The sequence below is a fragment of the Oryctolagus cuniculus genome, chromosome 10 (genome assembly GCF_051225735.1).
Source record: "Oryctolagus cuniculus isolate XC-2025 breed Fujian yellow rabbit chromosome 10, ASM5122573v1, whole genome shotgun sequence".
Classification (NCBI taxonomy): domain Eukaryota; kingdom Metazoa; phylum Chordata; class Mammalia; order Lagomorpha; family Leporidae; genus Oryctolagus; species Oryctolagus cuniculus.
In genome coordinates, this window is record NC_142876.1 from 112,991,171 (window position 1) to 113,006,020 (window position 14,850).

The following is a 14,850-nucleotide window of genomic DNA, read 5'->3' on the forward strand; positions in this document are numbered from 1 at the left end:
TTCCTGCCGGCCCCATCTTCGACTGTGGAGCCCTGGGTCTCCTTCTGCCCCCCATGGTCCTGCTGGCCTGGAGGCTCTGGGTCAGTGTTCTCTGCAGAGCCCACTCAGTTGCTAAGTGCCAGCAGAGAGGCCAGCCAGGTCCTGGCCCTGGGGGCTGCACAGGACCGACCAGTGCTGTGGGGAGGAGGCAATGCTCTCTCCTCCAGGGCCCAGGCTCTGGCCTCCCCCTACCTCCTGGCTGTGGGGGCTTCAGGAAGCACAGGAGGCCTTCAGGACCCAGAAGGGGGCCCTGACCGGCAGGCAGCCCTGGGAAGTGGACGGCGGGTCAGGCTTGGGCAGGAGCGTTCTGACCACTTTTCTCCAGGCCGTGGAGCTGTCACCAGCTGGCCTCAGGAGTCGGGGAGGAGCGGACCCCAGCTCTTGCGTCTGGTGTCACTTGCTAGGAACGATTTCTGCACCCAGGCTCGGGGCTGAGATGAGATGAACTCCTCTCTCCCTCTCGCGGCGGAAGTTCTGCCGTGTTACCTACAACTGCGGGCTCTGATCAACCTGTGCGTGAGCACCAGGTCCGACTTCACGCACAGGGCCGGAAGGGAAGAGGATGCTGGGGGACTGGTGCGGCAAGACCCCCTCTGCAGGTCTCTCCCCACCCTGGGAGAAGCAGCAGGAAGGTCCCCTGAGGCCCAGAGCCCCAGGCACCAGCCAGGGGCAACAGTGTTGAAGCTCAGTGTCCCCTCCCCCCTCACTAGGCAGTAAGGGCATCTGCCCAATCATGGAACCCAGCGCCCCTGAGCTCCGCCTGGCGTCCACCTGCCATGCCCACCCCCCTTGAGTTCCCACATGGACGGTGCTGCACACCGAGCTCCGAGGTGTCGGGCGTACCTGTCACAGGCTCCAGTGCCACGGCCGGGGGCAGCTTGAAGAAAGGAGGTGGCTTCTTGTACAGCTCGAAGTCCAGGTGGCGCCGGTCCCAGCTCCAGCGCTCCCGGTCCAGCACTGGCTGCAGCACGTTGGCGAACAGGGCGTTCTCCTTCCATTCCTGGTCAGGCAGCAGGCGCGTCAGGGGCAGGGAGGGCCCCCGGCCACCCCCCGGCCTGCACCGAGCCCCTGCTTCTCCCGGACACCTCGTCCAGCTCTCTGATGGGCGGCAGCCTGAGGGTCTCGGCGGGGCCTGCCGTGCTGCTCTGGAGGCCCGTCACCTGGAAGCCGCTGGCCGTGAGCCAGGCCTGGCGGGACCGCCTCCGGGCTCTCCTCTCCTCCTCCTCCGAGTCCTGGGGCTCCACCGTGGCCGAGAGGTAATTCTGTGAGTACGTGAACCTCTTCCTTGGCTCCTGGAAACAAGGGGCCGACGGATCTGCAGGAGGGCCAGTGGCAACCCGGCTAGGGCTGCGTGGCCAACAGGTTTACAAGTAAGAATCAGGGCAGGGGCTGGCGCTGTGGCATAGCGGGTAGAGCCGCCGCCTGCAGTGCCAACATCCCATTTGGGTGCCGGTTCAAGACCCGGCTGCTCCGCTTCTGATCCAGCTCTCTGCCCTGGCCTGGGAAAGTAGTGGAAGATGGCCCCACGTCCTTGGGCCCCTGCACCTGCGTGGGAGACCTGGAAGCAGCTCCTGGCTTTGGATCAGGCCAGCTCTGGCATTGTGGCCAATTGCGGAGTGAACCAGCGTTTGGAAGACCTCTCCTTCTATCTGCGTAACTCTGACTTTCAAATAAATTTTTTTTTTTTTGACAGGCAGAGTTAGAGAGAGAGAGAGAGAACGGTCTTCCTTTTTCCGTTGGTTCACCCCCTAAGTGGCTGCTACGGCCAGCACACTGCTTCCTCCTGGTCTCCTGCCCTTCATCTGCACCCCTGTCCGGAGAACACACAGCTCACTGGCCCAGCCCCTGCCAGCATCCTTTCTGGGCCTGCCCTCACCTTGGCCATTTCTTGATACAGCTCCTTTCTGGCAAGCTCTGTGGAGTTCAGGGTCTGAATACTGTAGTTGTGGACAGCCTGGTGGGCAGGAGTAGAAATTCTAATCACCCTCATCACGGGCTTCGGAGGCCTCTTGCTGGCCTGGTGGGCTCCCAGGATGTTTTTCTGAAGAAAGAGACACAAGTCAGTACCCATACCAGGCCCTCCTCCCCACCACCGGCCAGCTCCCGGGCAGCGAGATGATCTGGGGGACAAGTGTCAGTGGATCTTGAACCCTAGTGCTGTGAGGGCCATCTACTGCACCCTCTCACTCTCTAAAGGGACGGCAACATGGGGCTTGCCCAAGGTCACTGCCACAGGAACACACATCACCTGGCCCCCGTTCTTCCATCCAGCTGCTACAGGGAGAACTCACAGCTCCAAAGGTCAGACGTGGTGCAGGCTTCCACGATAGGTCTGCCCTTGTCTCCCACTCAGCCCCAGCTTGAGAGAGGAGCCACTGTAGAAATGCATCCCACCCTACAAGCCCGAAGCCCATCCCTATTCACATCCCAGAGCCCACAGCTGGCCCACCCCCCAGCAACAAAGACTGGGGCCAGCAGAGTGAGGGTGACCCCCACCCCCCAGCACTTCCCCCATGCTCTGCACTGCGGGTTCATGAGAGCAGGATAATCCTGCTCCCTGCACTGCAGGCCCATTCCCTCCCCCTGCCACTGGGGGTCAGCACTCGCCCCTGCTAAGACCCACGCCTCCTGCCAGTATGGTAGGCCAATGATCGTGGGCCCTTGGCCACTTCCTCACTACTCTCAGAGGGGTGGCATGGGCTTTAGTAAGGACAGCTGCTCCGATGATCCTGGTGCTATGCGACCTATCCTGCGACTCTCAGCAGCGCCCCTACTGGCAGCCACCAAGGCTGCGGGCTGGTGCTCCCAGGACCTTGTCCCCAGCTGGTGGCTCCAGTGCTGGCACTGCAGGCCGGTGCTCCGGTGCTCCAGCGCCACTCCCACGGGTGCTGTGGCACTCCTGCGACTCTACCACTGGCCCCCAGGCTGCCGCTCGGAGCATGGACCAGTGCTCCCATCTCAGCTGCATGCCCCATGGAATCCAAGGGACCCCATCACTTGAGACTGCTGCTACTCCTGACGCCATGGGTAATGGAATGAGCACCCCAGGTCCCCGCCACCAGTAGCACTAATTACAGAAGGAGCTGGTACAGGGAGCCTGCCCAACCCTGAGAACGTGTCTGCAGTGGAAGCTGAAAACTGATCAGGAGAAATCAGAACAGACCACGTATGAAAAAGCAAATGAACCTGATCCACCAAAGGGAAACAACTCTTCAGCAAGAGAATCCCCAAAAAGGATGCCAGTGAAGCGTCTGATAAAGACTTCCCAAGAACAGACTGTAAGGAAGCTCAGTCGTCACAAGAGTACACACGGGGCCCGCGTTGTGGTGCAGGTTAAGCTGCCTCCTGCAACGCTGGCCCTGTGGGGGCACAGGTTCAAGACCAGGCTGCTCCACTTCCGATCCAGCTCCCTGCTACTGTGCCTGGGAAAGCAGTAGAGAACGGGCCTGGCACAGCCATGGCTATTGCAGCCATTCAGGGAGTGAACCAGAGGATGGAAGATTGATCGATCTCTCTCTCCGCCCCTCCTCATCTCTAACTTTGCCTTTCCAACAAATTAAAAAATTTAAAAAATACACATGCATTTAATGAAATTAGGAAACCAGTGAATAATATGAAGGAGAAAACAGAGTTTGGAAAATAACCAAACAGAAATCTCAGAAAAACTTAATAAGACTAAATAATAAGTAAAAATAGTTGGAAGCCTTAACTAGAGACTAGATTAAGCAGAAAAAAGGGAATCTGAATTTGAAGATAGGAAATATCCAAGTCACAAAAAGAAAAATTTAATATGGCCTCTCGCACCTTCGGTACTCTAGTAAATGAATAAATATTTGAATTTTGGGACTCTCAGAAGGGGATGAGGGGGAGGCATGGACACTTACTCAATCCAACAACATGTGAAAACTTTCCAGTCACGGGAATGATGTAATGCCTCACAGGGCTCCAGACAGGGACGACCAGAAAAGCCCCTTATCAAGACACAATAACAGGGTCCAGCGCTGTGGACTAACAAGTGGGACCGCTGCCTATAGTGCTGGCATCCCCTATGGGCACCAGTTCAAGTCCCAGCTGCTCCACTTCCAAACCAGCTCCCTGCTATGGCCTGGGAAAGCAGAAGAAGATGGCCCAAGTCCTTGGGCCCCTGCACTCACATGGGAAGATCCGGAAGAAGCTCCTGACTCCTGATTGACACAGCTCTGGCTGTTGCAGACAATTGGGGAGTGAACCAGCGGAAGGAAGACATTCTCATTCTCATTCTCATTCTCTCTCTCTGCCTTTCCTTCTCTAACTCTTTCAAATAAATAAATAAATTTAAAAAAAAAAAAAAAAACAAAAAAGACCTTCCACAATAGAAATTGAAAGAATGTCACCACTTGTCCAGCCTTACAAATGATACTTAAGGATATACTACACACAGAAGCAGAGATAGTCATCATTATGAGAGATCTGGGGAGTGAACCAGCAGATGGAAGACACCTCCCTCTCTCTCTGCCTCTCCTTCTCTGTGTAATGGGCTGGCGCTGTGGCACAGTTGAGTAAAGCCCTGGCCTGCAGTCCAGGCATTCCATATGGGCGCTGGTTCAAGTCCCGGCTGCTCCACTTCCGATCCAGCTCTCTGCTGTGGCCTGGGAAAGCAGTAGAAGATGGCCCAAGTCCTTGGACCCCTGCACCCATGTGGGAGACCTGGAGGAAGCTCCTAGTTCTTGGCTTCAGATTGGCGCAGCTCTGGCTGTTGCAGCCATTTGGGGAGTGAACCAGCAGATGCAAGATCTCTCACTCTTTCTGGCTGTACATCTCTCTTTAACTCTTTCAAATAAATAAATAAAAAAGAAAAAGACAACAAAAGTGAGAATTTTTACTACTGTGTGAGAAAAGCACCAGGGCATGTGGAAGGGCGCCCTCGCCAGTCCACCAGGCGCTTCTCACCAGCACCCTGCTCATGGGGCGGGGATGGGGCTGCAATGACAACTGCTGAGTTCTGAGAGGACAAAGGTACCAGCCGAGAAGAGTGCACTCCGGAAAACTCTTCTCCACCGAGGAGAACTAAGGACGTTCCCTGACCAGCAGAAACTGAACTCACCACCAGCAGAGTGGCCATGGGAAGGACGCTGCGGGGAGTCCCACACCAGAAATAGGATCAAGGAGCCAGATAACGCTGCCGGGAAAGCAGGTCAAAGTGTAGAGCCACCAGGAGTGCAGACACAGCAGAAGCGAACCTTGTCACGCTCACCCCACCACAGTCCAGGAGCAAAAACTATGACGACATTTTAAAATGACAAGATTCTGTGCTTACTTTCCAACAATAGCCTTGAATGTTAACAGACCACAGTTCCCAGTTAGGTACAGCGTGAATGAATACAAAATTGGCCCAGACCCAGTGACATGCTCCTACAAGAAGCTTACTTCTCTGGGAAAGCTGCGCGCACGCACACACACACACACACACACACACACTGAAAGACCACGGGAGAAAGCCAGAGACACCTGTGTGCTGCCTCCAAGGGCAGCCACGTGGGTGGACCCCAACAGGGCCATGGAGGTTCCCTGCTTAGATTTAAAAAAAAATCTATTTATTTATTTGAAAGTCAGAGTTACACAGAGGAGAGGAGAGGCAGAGAGAGAGAGAGTGAGGTCTTCTATCCAATAGTTCACTCCCCAAATGGCCGCCATGGCCAGAGATGTGCCAATCCAAAGCCAGGAGCCAGGAGATTCTTCCTGGTCTCCCATGTGGGTGCAGGGGCACAAGGACTTGGGCCATCTTCTACTGCCATCCCAGGCCATAGCAGAGAGCTGGATTGGAAGAGGAGTAGCTGGGACTAGAACCAGTGCCCATATGGGATGCCGCCGCTTCAGGCCAGGGCATCAACCTGCTGCGCCACAGTGCTGGCCCTCACTTCCCCTCACTTAGATTTCAAAGGATGTCTCTGACGTCCTGGGGGCCCAGGACAGACCTGTTCTGGGGTGGTGCCCCTGCAGAGAGCCCAGACTAGGGCAGTGCCCAGTGGCAGCGTGGGTGAGAGCAGTGAATGGGCGCCCCCCCAGGAAGCACCCAGTGAGCTGGAGACAAGCAGATCCACGGTGACGGGACTGGGCGCGGAGGCCTGACCACCCTGTGCCCAGGATGCGCGGTTGAGGACGTCAAGGCTGCCTGCTGGGCTTCAGACTGCCTTGGGCCTGAGTAACACTTTCTACTTTTCTGTTACCCACTTCTGGAAGTCAAACGTGTGCCCTAGGGGCCGGCACTGTGGCGCAGTGGGTTGACGCCCTGGCCTGAAACACCAGCATCCCATATGGGCACTGGTTCTAGTCCCGGCTGCTCCACTTCCGATCCAGCTCTCTGCTATGGCCTGGGAAAGCAGTAGAGGATAGCCCAAGTGCTTGGGCCTCTGCACCCATGTGGGAAACCCGGAAGAGGCTCCTGGCTCCTGTCTTCGCATTGGCACTGCTTCTGCCAATGCAGCCATCTGGGGAGTGAACCCTCGGATGGAAGACCCCTCTCACTGTCTCTACCTCTCTCTGTAGCTCTGTCTTTCAAATAAATAAAATAAATCTTTAAAAGAAGTGTGCGTGGCCGGCGCCGCGGCTCACTAGGCTAATCCTCTGCCTTGCGGCGCCGGCACACCAGGTTCTAGTCCTGGTCAGGGCGCCGGATTCTGTCCCGGTTGCCCCTCTTCCAGGCCAGCTCTCTGCTGTGGCCAGGGAGTGCAGTGGAGGATGGCCCGAGTACTTGGGCCCTGCACCCCATGGGAGACCAGGAGAAGCACCTGGCTCCTGCCATCCATCGGATCAGCGCGGTGCGCCAGCCGCAGCGCGCCGGCCGCGGCGGCCATTGGAGGGTGAACCAATAGCAAAGAAGACCTTTCTCTCTGTTTCTCTCACTGTCCGCTCTGCCTGTCAAAAAAAAAAAAAAAAAAAAAAAAAAGTGTGTGTGCCTACCCTTTTCCTGGAAGTACAGAGCTCGGCTTTCTACAGGCTCCCAGTTGGAGAAGTTTGCCTCGGCTTGCACAAGAGACGTTGAACTCTGAAGTTGCTGCGGCAGTGAGTTAAGACTTCCGAATGACTGCATGCTGCGTGTGCAGGGACACGGGTTTGTGCCCATGGCTGTGGACTGCCACAGTTTGAACGTGGCTTGCGTCCCAAACTCCTGCAGGATTTTAAACTGCAGTCACAAGTATCCCCGTCACAAGGTAACGGGGTAAAAACAATCCAGTTAGGATTTGGGGGCATGGGCTCTGTGCGAGGTCCCCGGGGCTCTGTGCGAGGTCCCCAGGGCTCTGTGCGAGGTCCCCGGGGCTCTGGAGCGGCCCTCAGAGGTCGTTCTTGTGAGTCAGTCATCGAAGCCCGAGTCTCGTCATGTGACCCTCCTCTGCACTCACTCCCTCACTCTGGGCCTGAGAGAAGCCAAGCCAACCGTGCTGTCCAATTCGGACTTGAACCTTCAGACCCATGAGCCAGAACAAACCTCTCCGCTTCATGAAGAACCTGTGTCGGATACTTCATTGTAGTTAAAAACAGAACAGGTAAGGATAAGCAGCTATCCTTATATGAGACACCCAGAGTCTCAAGGCAAAAAGAGAGTATTTTGATCAAGCAATCAATTCAGCGAGAAGATACATGCATCTAATGCCACAGCACCCAATTTTATACAAAATACATCAACTCTAAATGGAGAAAAGTGTTTTCATGCAGTAATAGTGGGGAACTTCAACATCCCTGTTTCATAAATGGGCAGGTCATCCAGACAAAAGTATCAACGTAGACACATCAGAGTTAAACTCTGCCACAGACAAATGCACAAACATCGCACATTCATCTAGCACGACCAAATACAACTCTCATCCCCTAGAACGTTCTCCATAATCAACTGTATATTTGGTCACAAAATTAGTCTCACGAAATTCTTAGGGAACAGTGTGTGGCCTAGCGAGTGGAGCCACCGCCTGCAATGCCAGGCTCCCATATGGATTTCAGTTCCTGTCCCGGCTGCTCCACTTCCAATCCATCTCTGTGCTAATGGCCTGAGAAAAGCAGCAGAAGGTGGTCCAAATGTGTGGGCCCTGCCACCCAGGTGGGAGACCTGGAGGAAGCTCCTGGCTGCTGGCTTCAGCCTGGCCCAGCCCTGGCAATGGCAGCCATCTGGCGAGTGAACCCATGGATGGAAGATCTATCTCAATCAATCTCTCTCTCTCTCTCTCTCTCTCTCTCTCTCTCTCTCTCTCTCTCTCCTCTCTGTGTGATTCTGCCTTTCAAATAAAAAAAATACACCTTTAAAAATGTCAGTAGCTACTGTATTTTCAAATGACTTGAGTCATGTATCATTTATGACCGCAATGGAATAAAGCTAACAACAAAACAAACTTTAGGAGTCATACAAATAACACAGAGTGAGCAGCATGATAATCAGTGGAAGTTGAAGGAATCACAAAATTGTAAAATTTCTTGAAATGACAACAGACATGCAACATAGCCAAACTTATGAGGTTTAGCAAAAGCAGTACCCAGAAAGTTTACAGTAACAAGCACCTACATTTAAAAAAAATTTCCAATTAACTACCTAAATGATACATCTCAAGAAGCTAGAAGAGTAACAAAGCCAAACCTCAAATTAGTGGGAGGAGAGAAAAACAAGGATCAAAGCAAAAATTTAAATAAAGAAATTAATGAATAGTTTTTTAAAAAATAAAATTGGGAAATTTTTTTTTTTTACTTGACAGATACAGTTAGACAATGAGAGAGACAGAGAGAAAGGTCTTCCTTCCGTTGGCTCACCTCCCAAATGGCTGCCACGGCCGGAGCCACACTGATCCAAAGCCAGGAACCAGGCACCTCCTCCCGGTCTCCCATGTGGGTGCAGGGCCCAAGCACTTGGGCGACAGCAGAGAGCTGGCCTGGAAGAGGGGCAACCGGGACTAGAACCCGGCATTCACATGGGATGCCGGCGCCGCAGGCAGAGGATTAACCAAGTGAGCCACGGTGCCGGCCCAAGAAATCTTTATCTGGATTAACCAAGAAAAAAAAAGAGAAAGCTCAAATAACTAAGATGAGAGATGAAAAAGGAGTTGTTACCATGGATGTCACAGAAACACAAAGGATCGGGCTGGTGTTCTGGTGTGGTGGGTAAAGCTGCTGCCTGCAGAGTCAACACGGCTGCTCCACTTCCGATCCAGCTCTCTGCTGTGGCCTGGGAAAGCAGCAGAAGATGGCCCAAGTGCTTGGGGCCTGCACCTGCATAGGAGACCCGGAAGAAGCTCCTGGCTTCGGATCGGTGCAGCTCCAGCTGTCGCGGCCAACTGGGGAGTGAACCAGCAGATGGAAGATGGAAGATCTCTATCTCCTCTCCCTCTCCCTCTCCCTCTCCCTCTCTTCCTCCCTCTCTTCCTCCCTCTCTCTGCCTCTCTGCCTCTCCTCTCTGTAACTCTGACTTTCCAATAAACAAATCTTAAAAAAAAAAAAAAAAGTCTTCCGACGAAGAATCCAGGACCAGATGCTTCACTGCTGAGTTCCAGCAAACTTTCCAAGAATTAACACCAGTCCTTCTCAAACAATTCCAAAAAATGCCAAGGGAGGGAACCTTTCCCAACTCCTGTCCACAAGGTCAATATTACCTCTGCCAAACCAAACCAGGACACAACAGAAAACTACGGCCAGTAGCTCTGATGAACATGAACGTGAAATCCTCAAAAAAGGACCAATGGAATCTAACAGCATATTAAAAAGATCATTCGCCAGGATCAGGTGGATTTATCCCCAGGCTGTGAGGATAGCTCACCATATGGAAATAAAATGTTACACAATACGTCAACAGAGTGAAGCATAAACATCACCAGCTGTTGAAAACGCTCTAGAAAATATCCCACATCCATTGATGATCAAAATCCCGAGTAATTTCTTATATGGTAGGATCATATACCAACAAAATAAAGGCTACACATGACAAACCCACAGCCAGCATCATACTTCGTAGGGAAAAGCGGAAAGCATGTCTCAGTTCTGGAACTACAAAAGGACACACACACCTCTAACTCAACATAATAGCAGAAGTCTTTGCACCACAGCAAGTATGCAAGAAAAATAAAAGGCACAGAAATGGGGAAGAAGTCAAAGTATCTGCTTGCAGATGTGTGATTCTGCATGGGGGAAAAAAATCCTCAAGACTTCCCCCAAAAGACTTTGAGAAAAAAATCAGTACAGTTGTATGATACAAAATCAACATTCAAAAGCAGTAGCATTTTTATACACAAGTAATGAACTCATTTATAAAAATTCCTCAAACAGGCCCATTCATAATAACTACAAAAAATAACCAAATTACCTAGGATAATGGGAACAAAGGAGGAGAGAAACCTCAACAATGAAAATCAATCACCAATAGAATAAACTGAAGAAGGCATTATTATGTTTCTTTAATTTGACAGGTAGAGTCATAGACAGTGAGAAAGAGAGACAGAGAGAAAGGTCTTCCTTCCGTTGGTTCACTCCCCAAATGGCCACTACAGCTGGTGCTGTGCCGATCTGAAGCCAGGAACCAGGTGTTTCCTCCTGGTCTCCCATGTGGGTGCAGGGCTTGGGCCATCCTCCACTGCCCTCCTGGGCCACAGAAGAGAGCTGGACTGGAAGAGGAGCAACTGGGACTAGAACCCGGTGCCCATATGGGATGCCAGGCAGAGGATTAACCAAGGGAGCCATGGCGCCAGCCCCAAAGGCGGCACTTGAAAAAATGTTAAGACCTCCCCTGTTTCTGGATTGGAAGAACTGATTTTTTTCTTTTTAATGCAGGCAAGGATGTGGGGAAAAAGGGAAACAGACAGTGTTGGCAGGAGTGTAAATTAGAACACGCATTGTGGAGAATGGTAGTGGTGTTCCTCAAAAAACTACCACAGACCTAACACATCATCCGGCCACGCCACCTCCTTGGGCATCTATCTGAAGGAAATGAAATCAGTGTCTCAAAGAGAATCACACGCTCCCATGTCTAATGCAGCACAATACACAAGATATGGGATCAGCCGTGATGCCCACCAGCAGGTGAATGCAAGAAGAAAACGTGGCACATACACAGCGGACTGCCAGTCATCAGAAACAATGATATCGTTTGCAGCAATGAGGACGGAACTGGGGGCTGGCATGTTAAGGGAAGTAAGGTGGACACAGAGACAGATTTCACACGTTCTCTCTCATGTGGACGCTGAGGTGGGAAGAAGGCCCCTCTGTGAGTGCTGGAGGCTGGGAAAGCTGCAGGAGAGAGAGGCCAGGGGCGCCTGGGCAGTGGGCGCTGAAACACAGCTGGACAGGAGTCAGTGCCAGCCCTGTGCCTGCAGTTCACGGTACCGCGCGTTCTGCAGCAGAAGATGGGAGCTCAAAGGCCCCAACAGCACGGTGACAAGGAGGTGGAGCCACCTGCTTGAGTCAGGACACAGCACACATTGCCTGCAGTAGCCCACTGCACCCACAGCTATTTATGGATTCCGAGAGTGCTTTAGGAAGATGGAACACTATCCTAATTTGATCGTTACATAATGTCGATGGGCACATGTTCTCAAATTACCACACTGTGCTCCATACGTATGTACAAGTAATATTAGAGCATAAAAAGTGCTAACAAACAAATAAGATGGGATTAACCCATGAATGACTATAACGTCTGCTTGTGCATATGTAATGGAGCGAGGAGGTGGGGGGAGGAATATTCCGACTATTGCTAGACTTTCTAACAGGCACATACTTGGGTCTTGCTCTATAATTTCTAAGAAATTTAAGGCAAGTGACAACCAGAAGACAGTACCTAGTGCCCTTTGCTGAATGTGGCCGGGGATGCACACAGCAAAGGTCACAACCTTGAGTACGAGCATTACTAACAGGAAAGAATAAAAAGGAAGTCGCAGAAAGGACTAAAGTAAGTTTTTAAGTATAAAAATTAAAGTTGAAGCACATGAATCAGGAAGACAGAAAAAACAAGACGAGGAAACCCAAGAACTGGTCCTTTTTAAAGATGAAAAACCGCTCTCTGTGTCCCACAGAGAAGGGACCCGGCCCCAGCCCTGGCTGGCAGGGGGCTGCTGTTTCCAATGAAGACTGGGGGCAGGGAGTGCGGCCGGGCCAACAGCGCCGCCGCCATGACCGTGCAGCACCCAGCTCCCCTCACCTCCCCGTTCTCACCCTCTCTCCTCCCCTGGTCTCAAAGACCGGATTCTTTGCTGTGTTGCTGGCCCCCGCCAGGATGTTCTGCACGGGGCCCGACAGTCCCCGACACCAACCCTGGGAGCAGCCGTGCGGTCACACCCCGACAACATCCTCCCGAGCTCTCAGGAATGGCCTCGTAAGCCAGGGCCAGGACGAGATGCTTCCGGCACGGCTCCGCACCCCGCACTTCCTGCCCACCCGGCCTGGTGCCCCAGGCCCGGGGTCCCAGGGGGTCCGGGGGACCCTGACGCCATCAGCGGGGAGAAGGCCCACCTGGATCAGGCTGTGCTGGCCTCTGTTCTTGAGTACCGTGTTCCGCCACCGCAGGTACTTCTCCTGGTGGGCGTGGATCTCTTCGGGGAGGGTGGAGGTCCGACTTCGGAAGTCCTCGAGATTGGGGCTGGGCTCAAGGGGTATGGCCGACAGTGTTTCCTCCGAAAGTTCTTCCCGCGAGATGGGGATCCCAAACTCTTGGCTCAGGTCTTTGATCATGGCGGAGGACGGCAGCAGGTCTCCCACAATCACCTCCCTGAGCCTGGTGCTGCTGTAGCAGATGTCGTGGATCCTGGAACGGAGAAGCACCACCCACTCACCTCACCTGCCTGCAACAAGGTACACGGCCCCTGTGTGACAGCAGGAGCGAAATCGCCGAGGTGCCACGCAGCTGGTGCCAGCTCACAAAGCGCAATGAGGACCTCGGACTGCAGCTGACGAGCCTGGACTCCCAGCAGACACCCCTTTCCCTGGCTTCCCTCTGGGCCCCACAAGCCAAGGCCTCTCCCACCTGCTCCTCACTTCTCACCTGCCCCACCTCCACCACGCCGTGAGCAGTGCGGACCTCGGAGCCTCCTGTGCACACAGCCTCATCGCCCGAGGACTGCCCCTTGGTGCCCTCCCCGGGGCCTGGCATGCATGGCGTTTGGGGCCACTGACGCTGTCCAGGTTACTAGCTCTGGGTCTGCCTGCTGCTCACAGACTCCGCCTGTCACTGGCTGAGGGACCCAGCCTGCCCCCTGGCCTTTCCCAGCTCGGCTTCTTCCCCTCTCAGATAGGAACGAAGCCATCCTCGCCCTGGCCCCCTGGGACGCAGCAAGCGCTTTGGCTGGGCATCTACTGCCTGCACAGGGAGCACCGCCCTTCCCTAGCCCATGTGCCCGCAGGGCCCACCTGGCCAGCGCCCGGAAAACGCTCCTGGGCACCTGGTGGCGCACGTAGAGCGCCGCCTGCCGCATGAGCAGCGACACGGGCTTGAAGAGGTGCACCTGGCACAGCAGGGTGTCCAGGTCCCCGTAGAGGCGGTGACGGAAGCGCAGCTCCGAGTTGTACAGCACCTTGTACTTGCCCTTCTCCGACTCCTCGGGGATCCTGCAAGATAAGATCGCACCTCGCGCTGCAGCTTCGGGGCTCTGGGGGCCTCCGCTGTCTGCCAGAGCCTCTGTGCTGTGCTGTCATCGCAGCTGCTGAGAAAACAAACCAGAGGCAGATCGTGCGGTAAATGCTGTCAGGTAGAGAACACCTTTCAGAGCCTGAGGTCCGGAAGCGGGTTTGGGGGTGATGGAAACGCTACTCGCCGCCCCACCCCCACCCCCAGCCCTGGCACCCACCCTGTGCACTGTGGCCACCATCCCTGCAGGGCTGCTGCACACACCCTTCCCATACCTCGTTGGGCTGTCTCTACTTAGCATACTTAAAAAGATTTTATTTATTTATTTGAGAGGTAGAGTTACAGAGAGAGAGGCAGAGAGAGAAAGGTCTTCCATCTGCTGGTTCGCTCCCTAAATGGCTGCTACGGCCCAGAGTTGGACCAATCTGAAACCAGAAGCCAGGAGCTTCTTCCATGTGGGAGACTCAGCTGCAGGGGCCCAAGCACCTGGGCCATCTTCTACCTTCCCAGGCCATAGCAGGGAGCTGGACTGGAAGAGGAACAGCCGGGGTGCCAAGTGGGATGCTGGCACTGTGGGCAGAGGCTTAGCCCTGATGCCACCGTGCCGGCCTCTACTTAGCATAATTATCTCAAGGTTCATACATGGGGTACGATGTTTCCATTTTTCATTCCTTTTACTTCCCAATGATATCCCCTTGCATCTACATATCACAGTTTGTTTATCCACTCAGCAGCCACCGCAGCTACTATAAATACGACTGTTCCGAACATTCACATTCACGTTCAGTGTGGACCTATGCTTTCCCTTCTCTTGGGTGTAAATCTAGGAGTGAGATTTCTAGGTCATAAGGTGAGTCCGTGTTCAGTCAACTGCCAGACTCTGTTCCAGGCAAAGTGGCTGCACCTACGCTCCTCCCAGCAGTGAGTGACAGTTTGAATTTCGCCACCGTCTTGTCAGCACTTACTATTATCTGACTTTGTAGTTCCAGCCAGCTCTCAAGCATCTCACTGCAGAAAAGTCACCTACTCAAAGTGTATAGTTCAGTAGTTTTAGTGTGTTTATTCCCCTCAGATTTGCAACATTGTAGAAATCACATGTCAAGGCTGGGGGCTTCAGATCATGCAGTATAAGTTGACTTGGAGACTGAATTCAAGTGTATCATCAATCAGTTAACCCTGCTACCTAAACATATTTCAAAATAACCTGAGGGTCGAAAAAAATTGTAATGGAAATTATGTATTTT

General features: G+C 53.4%; 1 protein-coding gene across 8 annotated transcripts in view; it reads right to left on the reverse strand.

The window, feature by feature from the left end:
- CFAP92 (cilia and flagella associated protein 92 (putative)) overlaps window positions 1–14,850 on the reverse strand; it is a 42,770-nt gene that overhangs the window by 884 nt on the left and 27,036 nt on the right. For 4 of the 8 annotated variants that reach the window (XM_008260341.5, XM_008260340.5, XM_051851771.3 and 1 more), the window contains 5 exons: window positions 13,390–13,587; window positions 12,496–12,787; window positions 1,916–2,080; window positions 1,125–1,331; window positions 883–1,039 (listed from right to left, as the gene is read on the reverse strand). In XM_008260341.5, the coding sequence (XP_008258563.4) occupies window positions 883–1,039; window positions 1,125–1,331; window positions 1,916–2,080; window positions 12,496–12,787; window positions 13,390–13,587 (1,019 nt within the window). Of the gene's footprint in view, window positions 1–882; window positions 1,040–1,124; window positions 1,387–1,915; window positions 2,081–9,108; window positions 9,333–12,495; window positions 12,788–13,389; window positions 13,683–14,850 lie in introns of those variants that run through there. The other 4 variants (XR_016215050.1, XR_016215049.1, XM_008260343.5 and 1 more) reach the window with 4 other exon arrangements.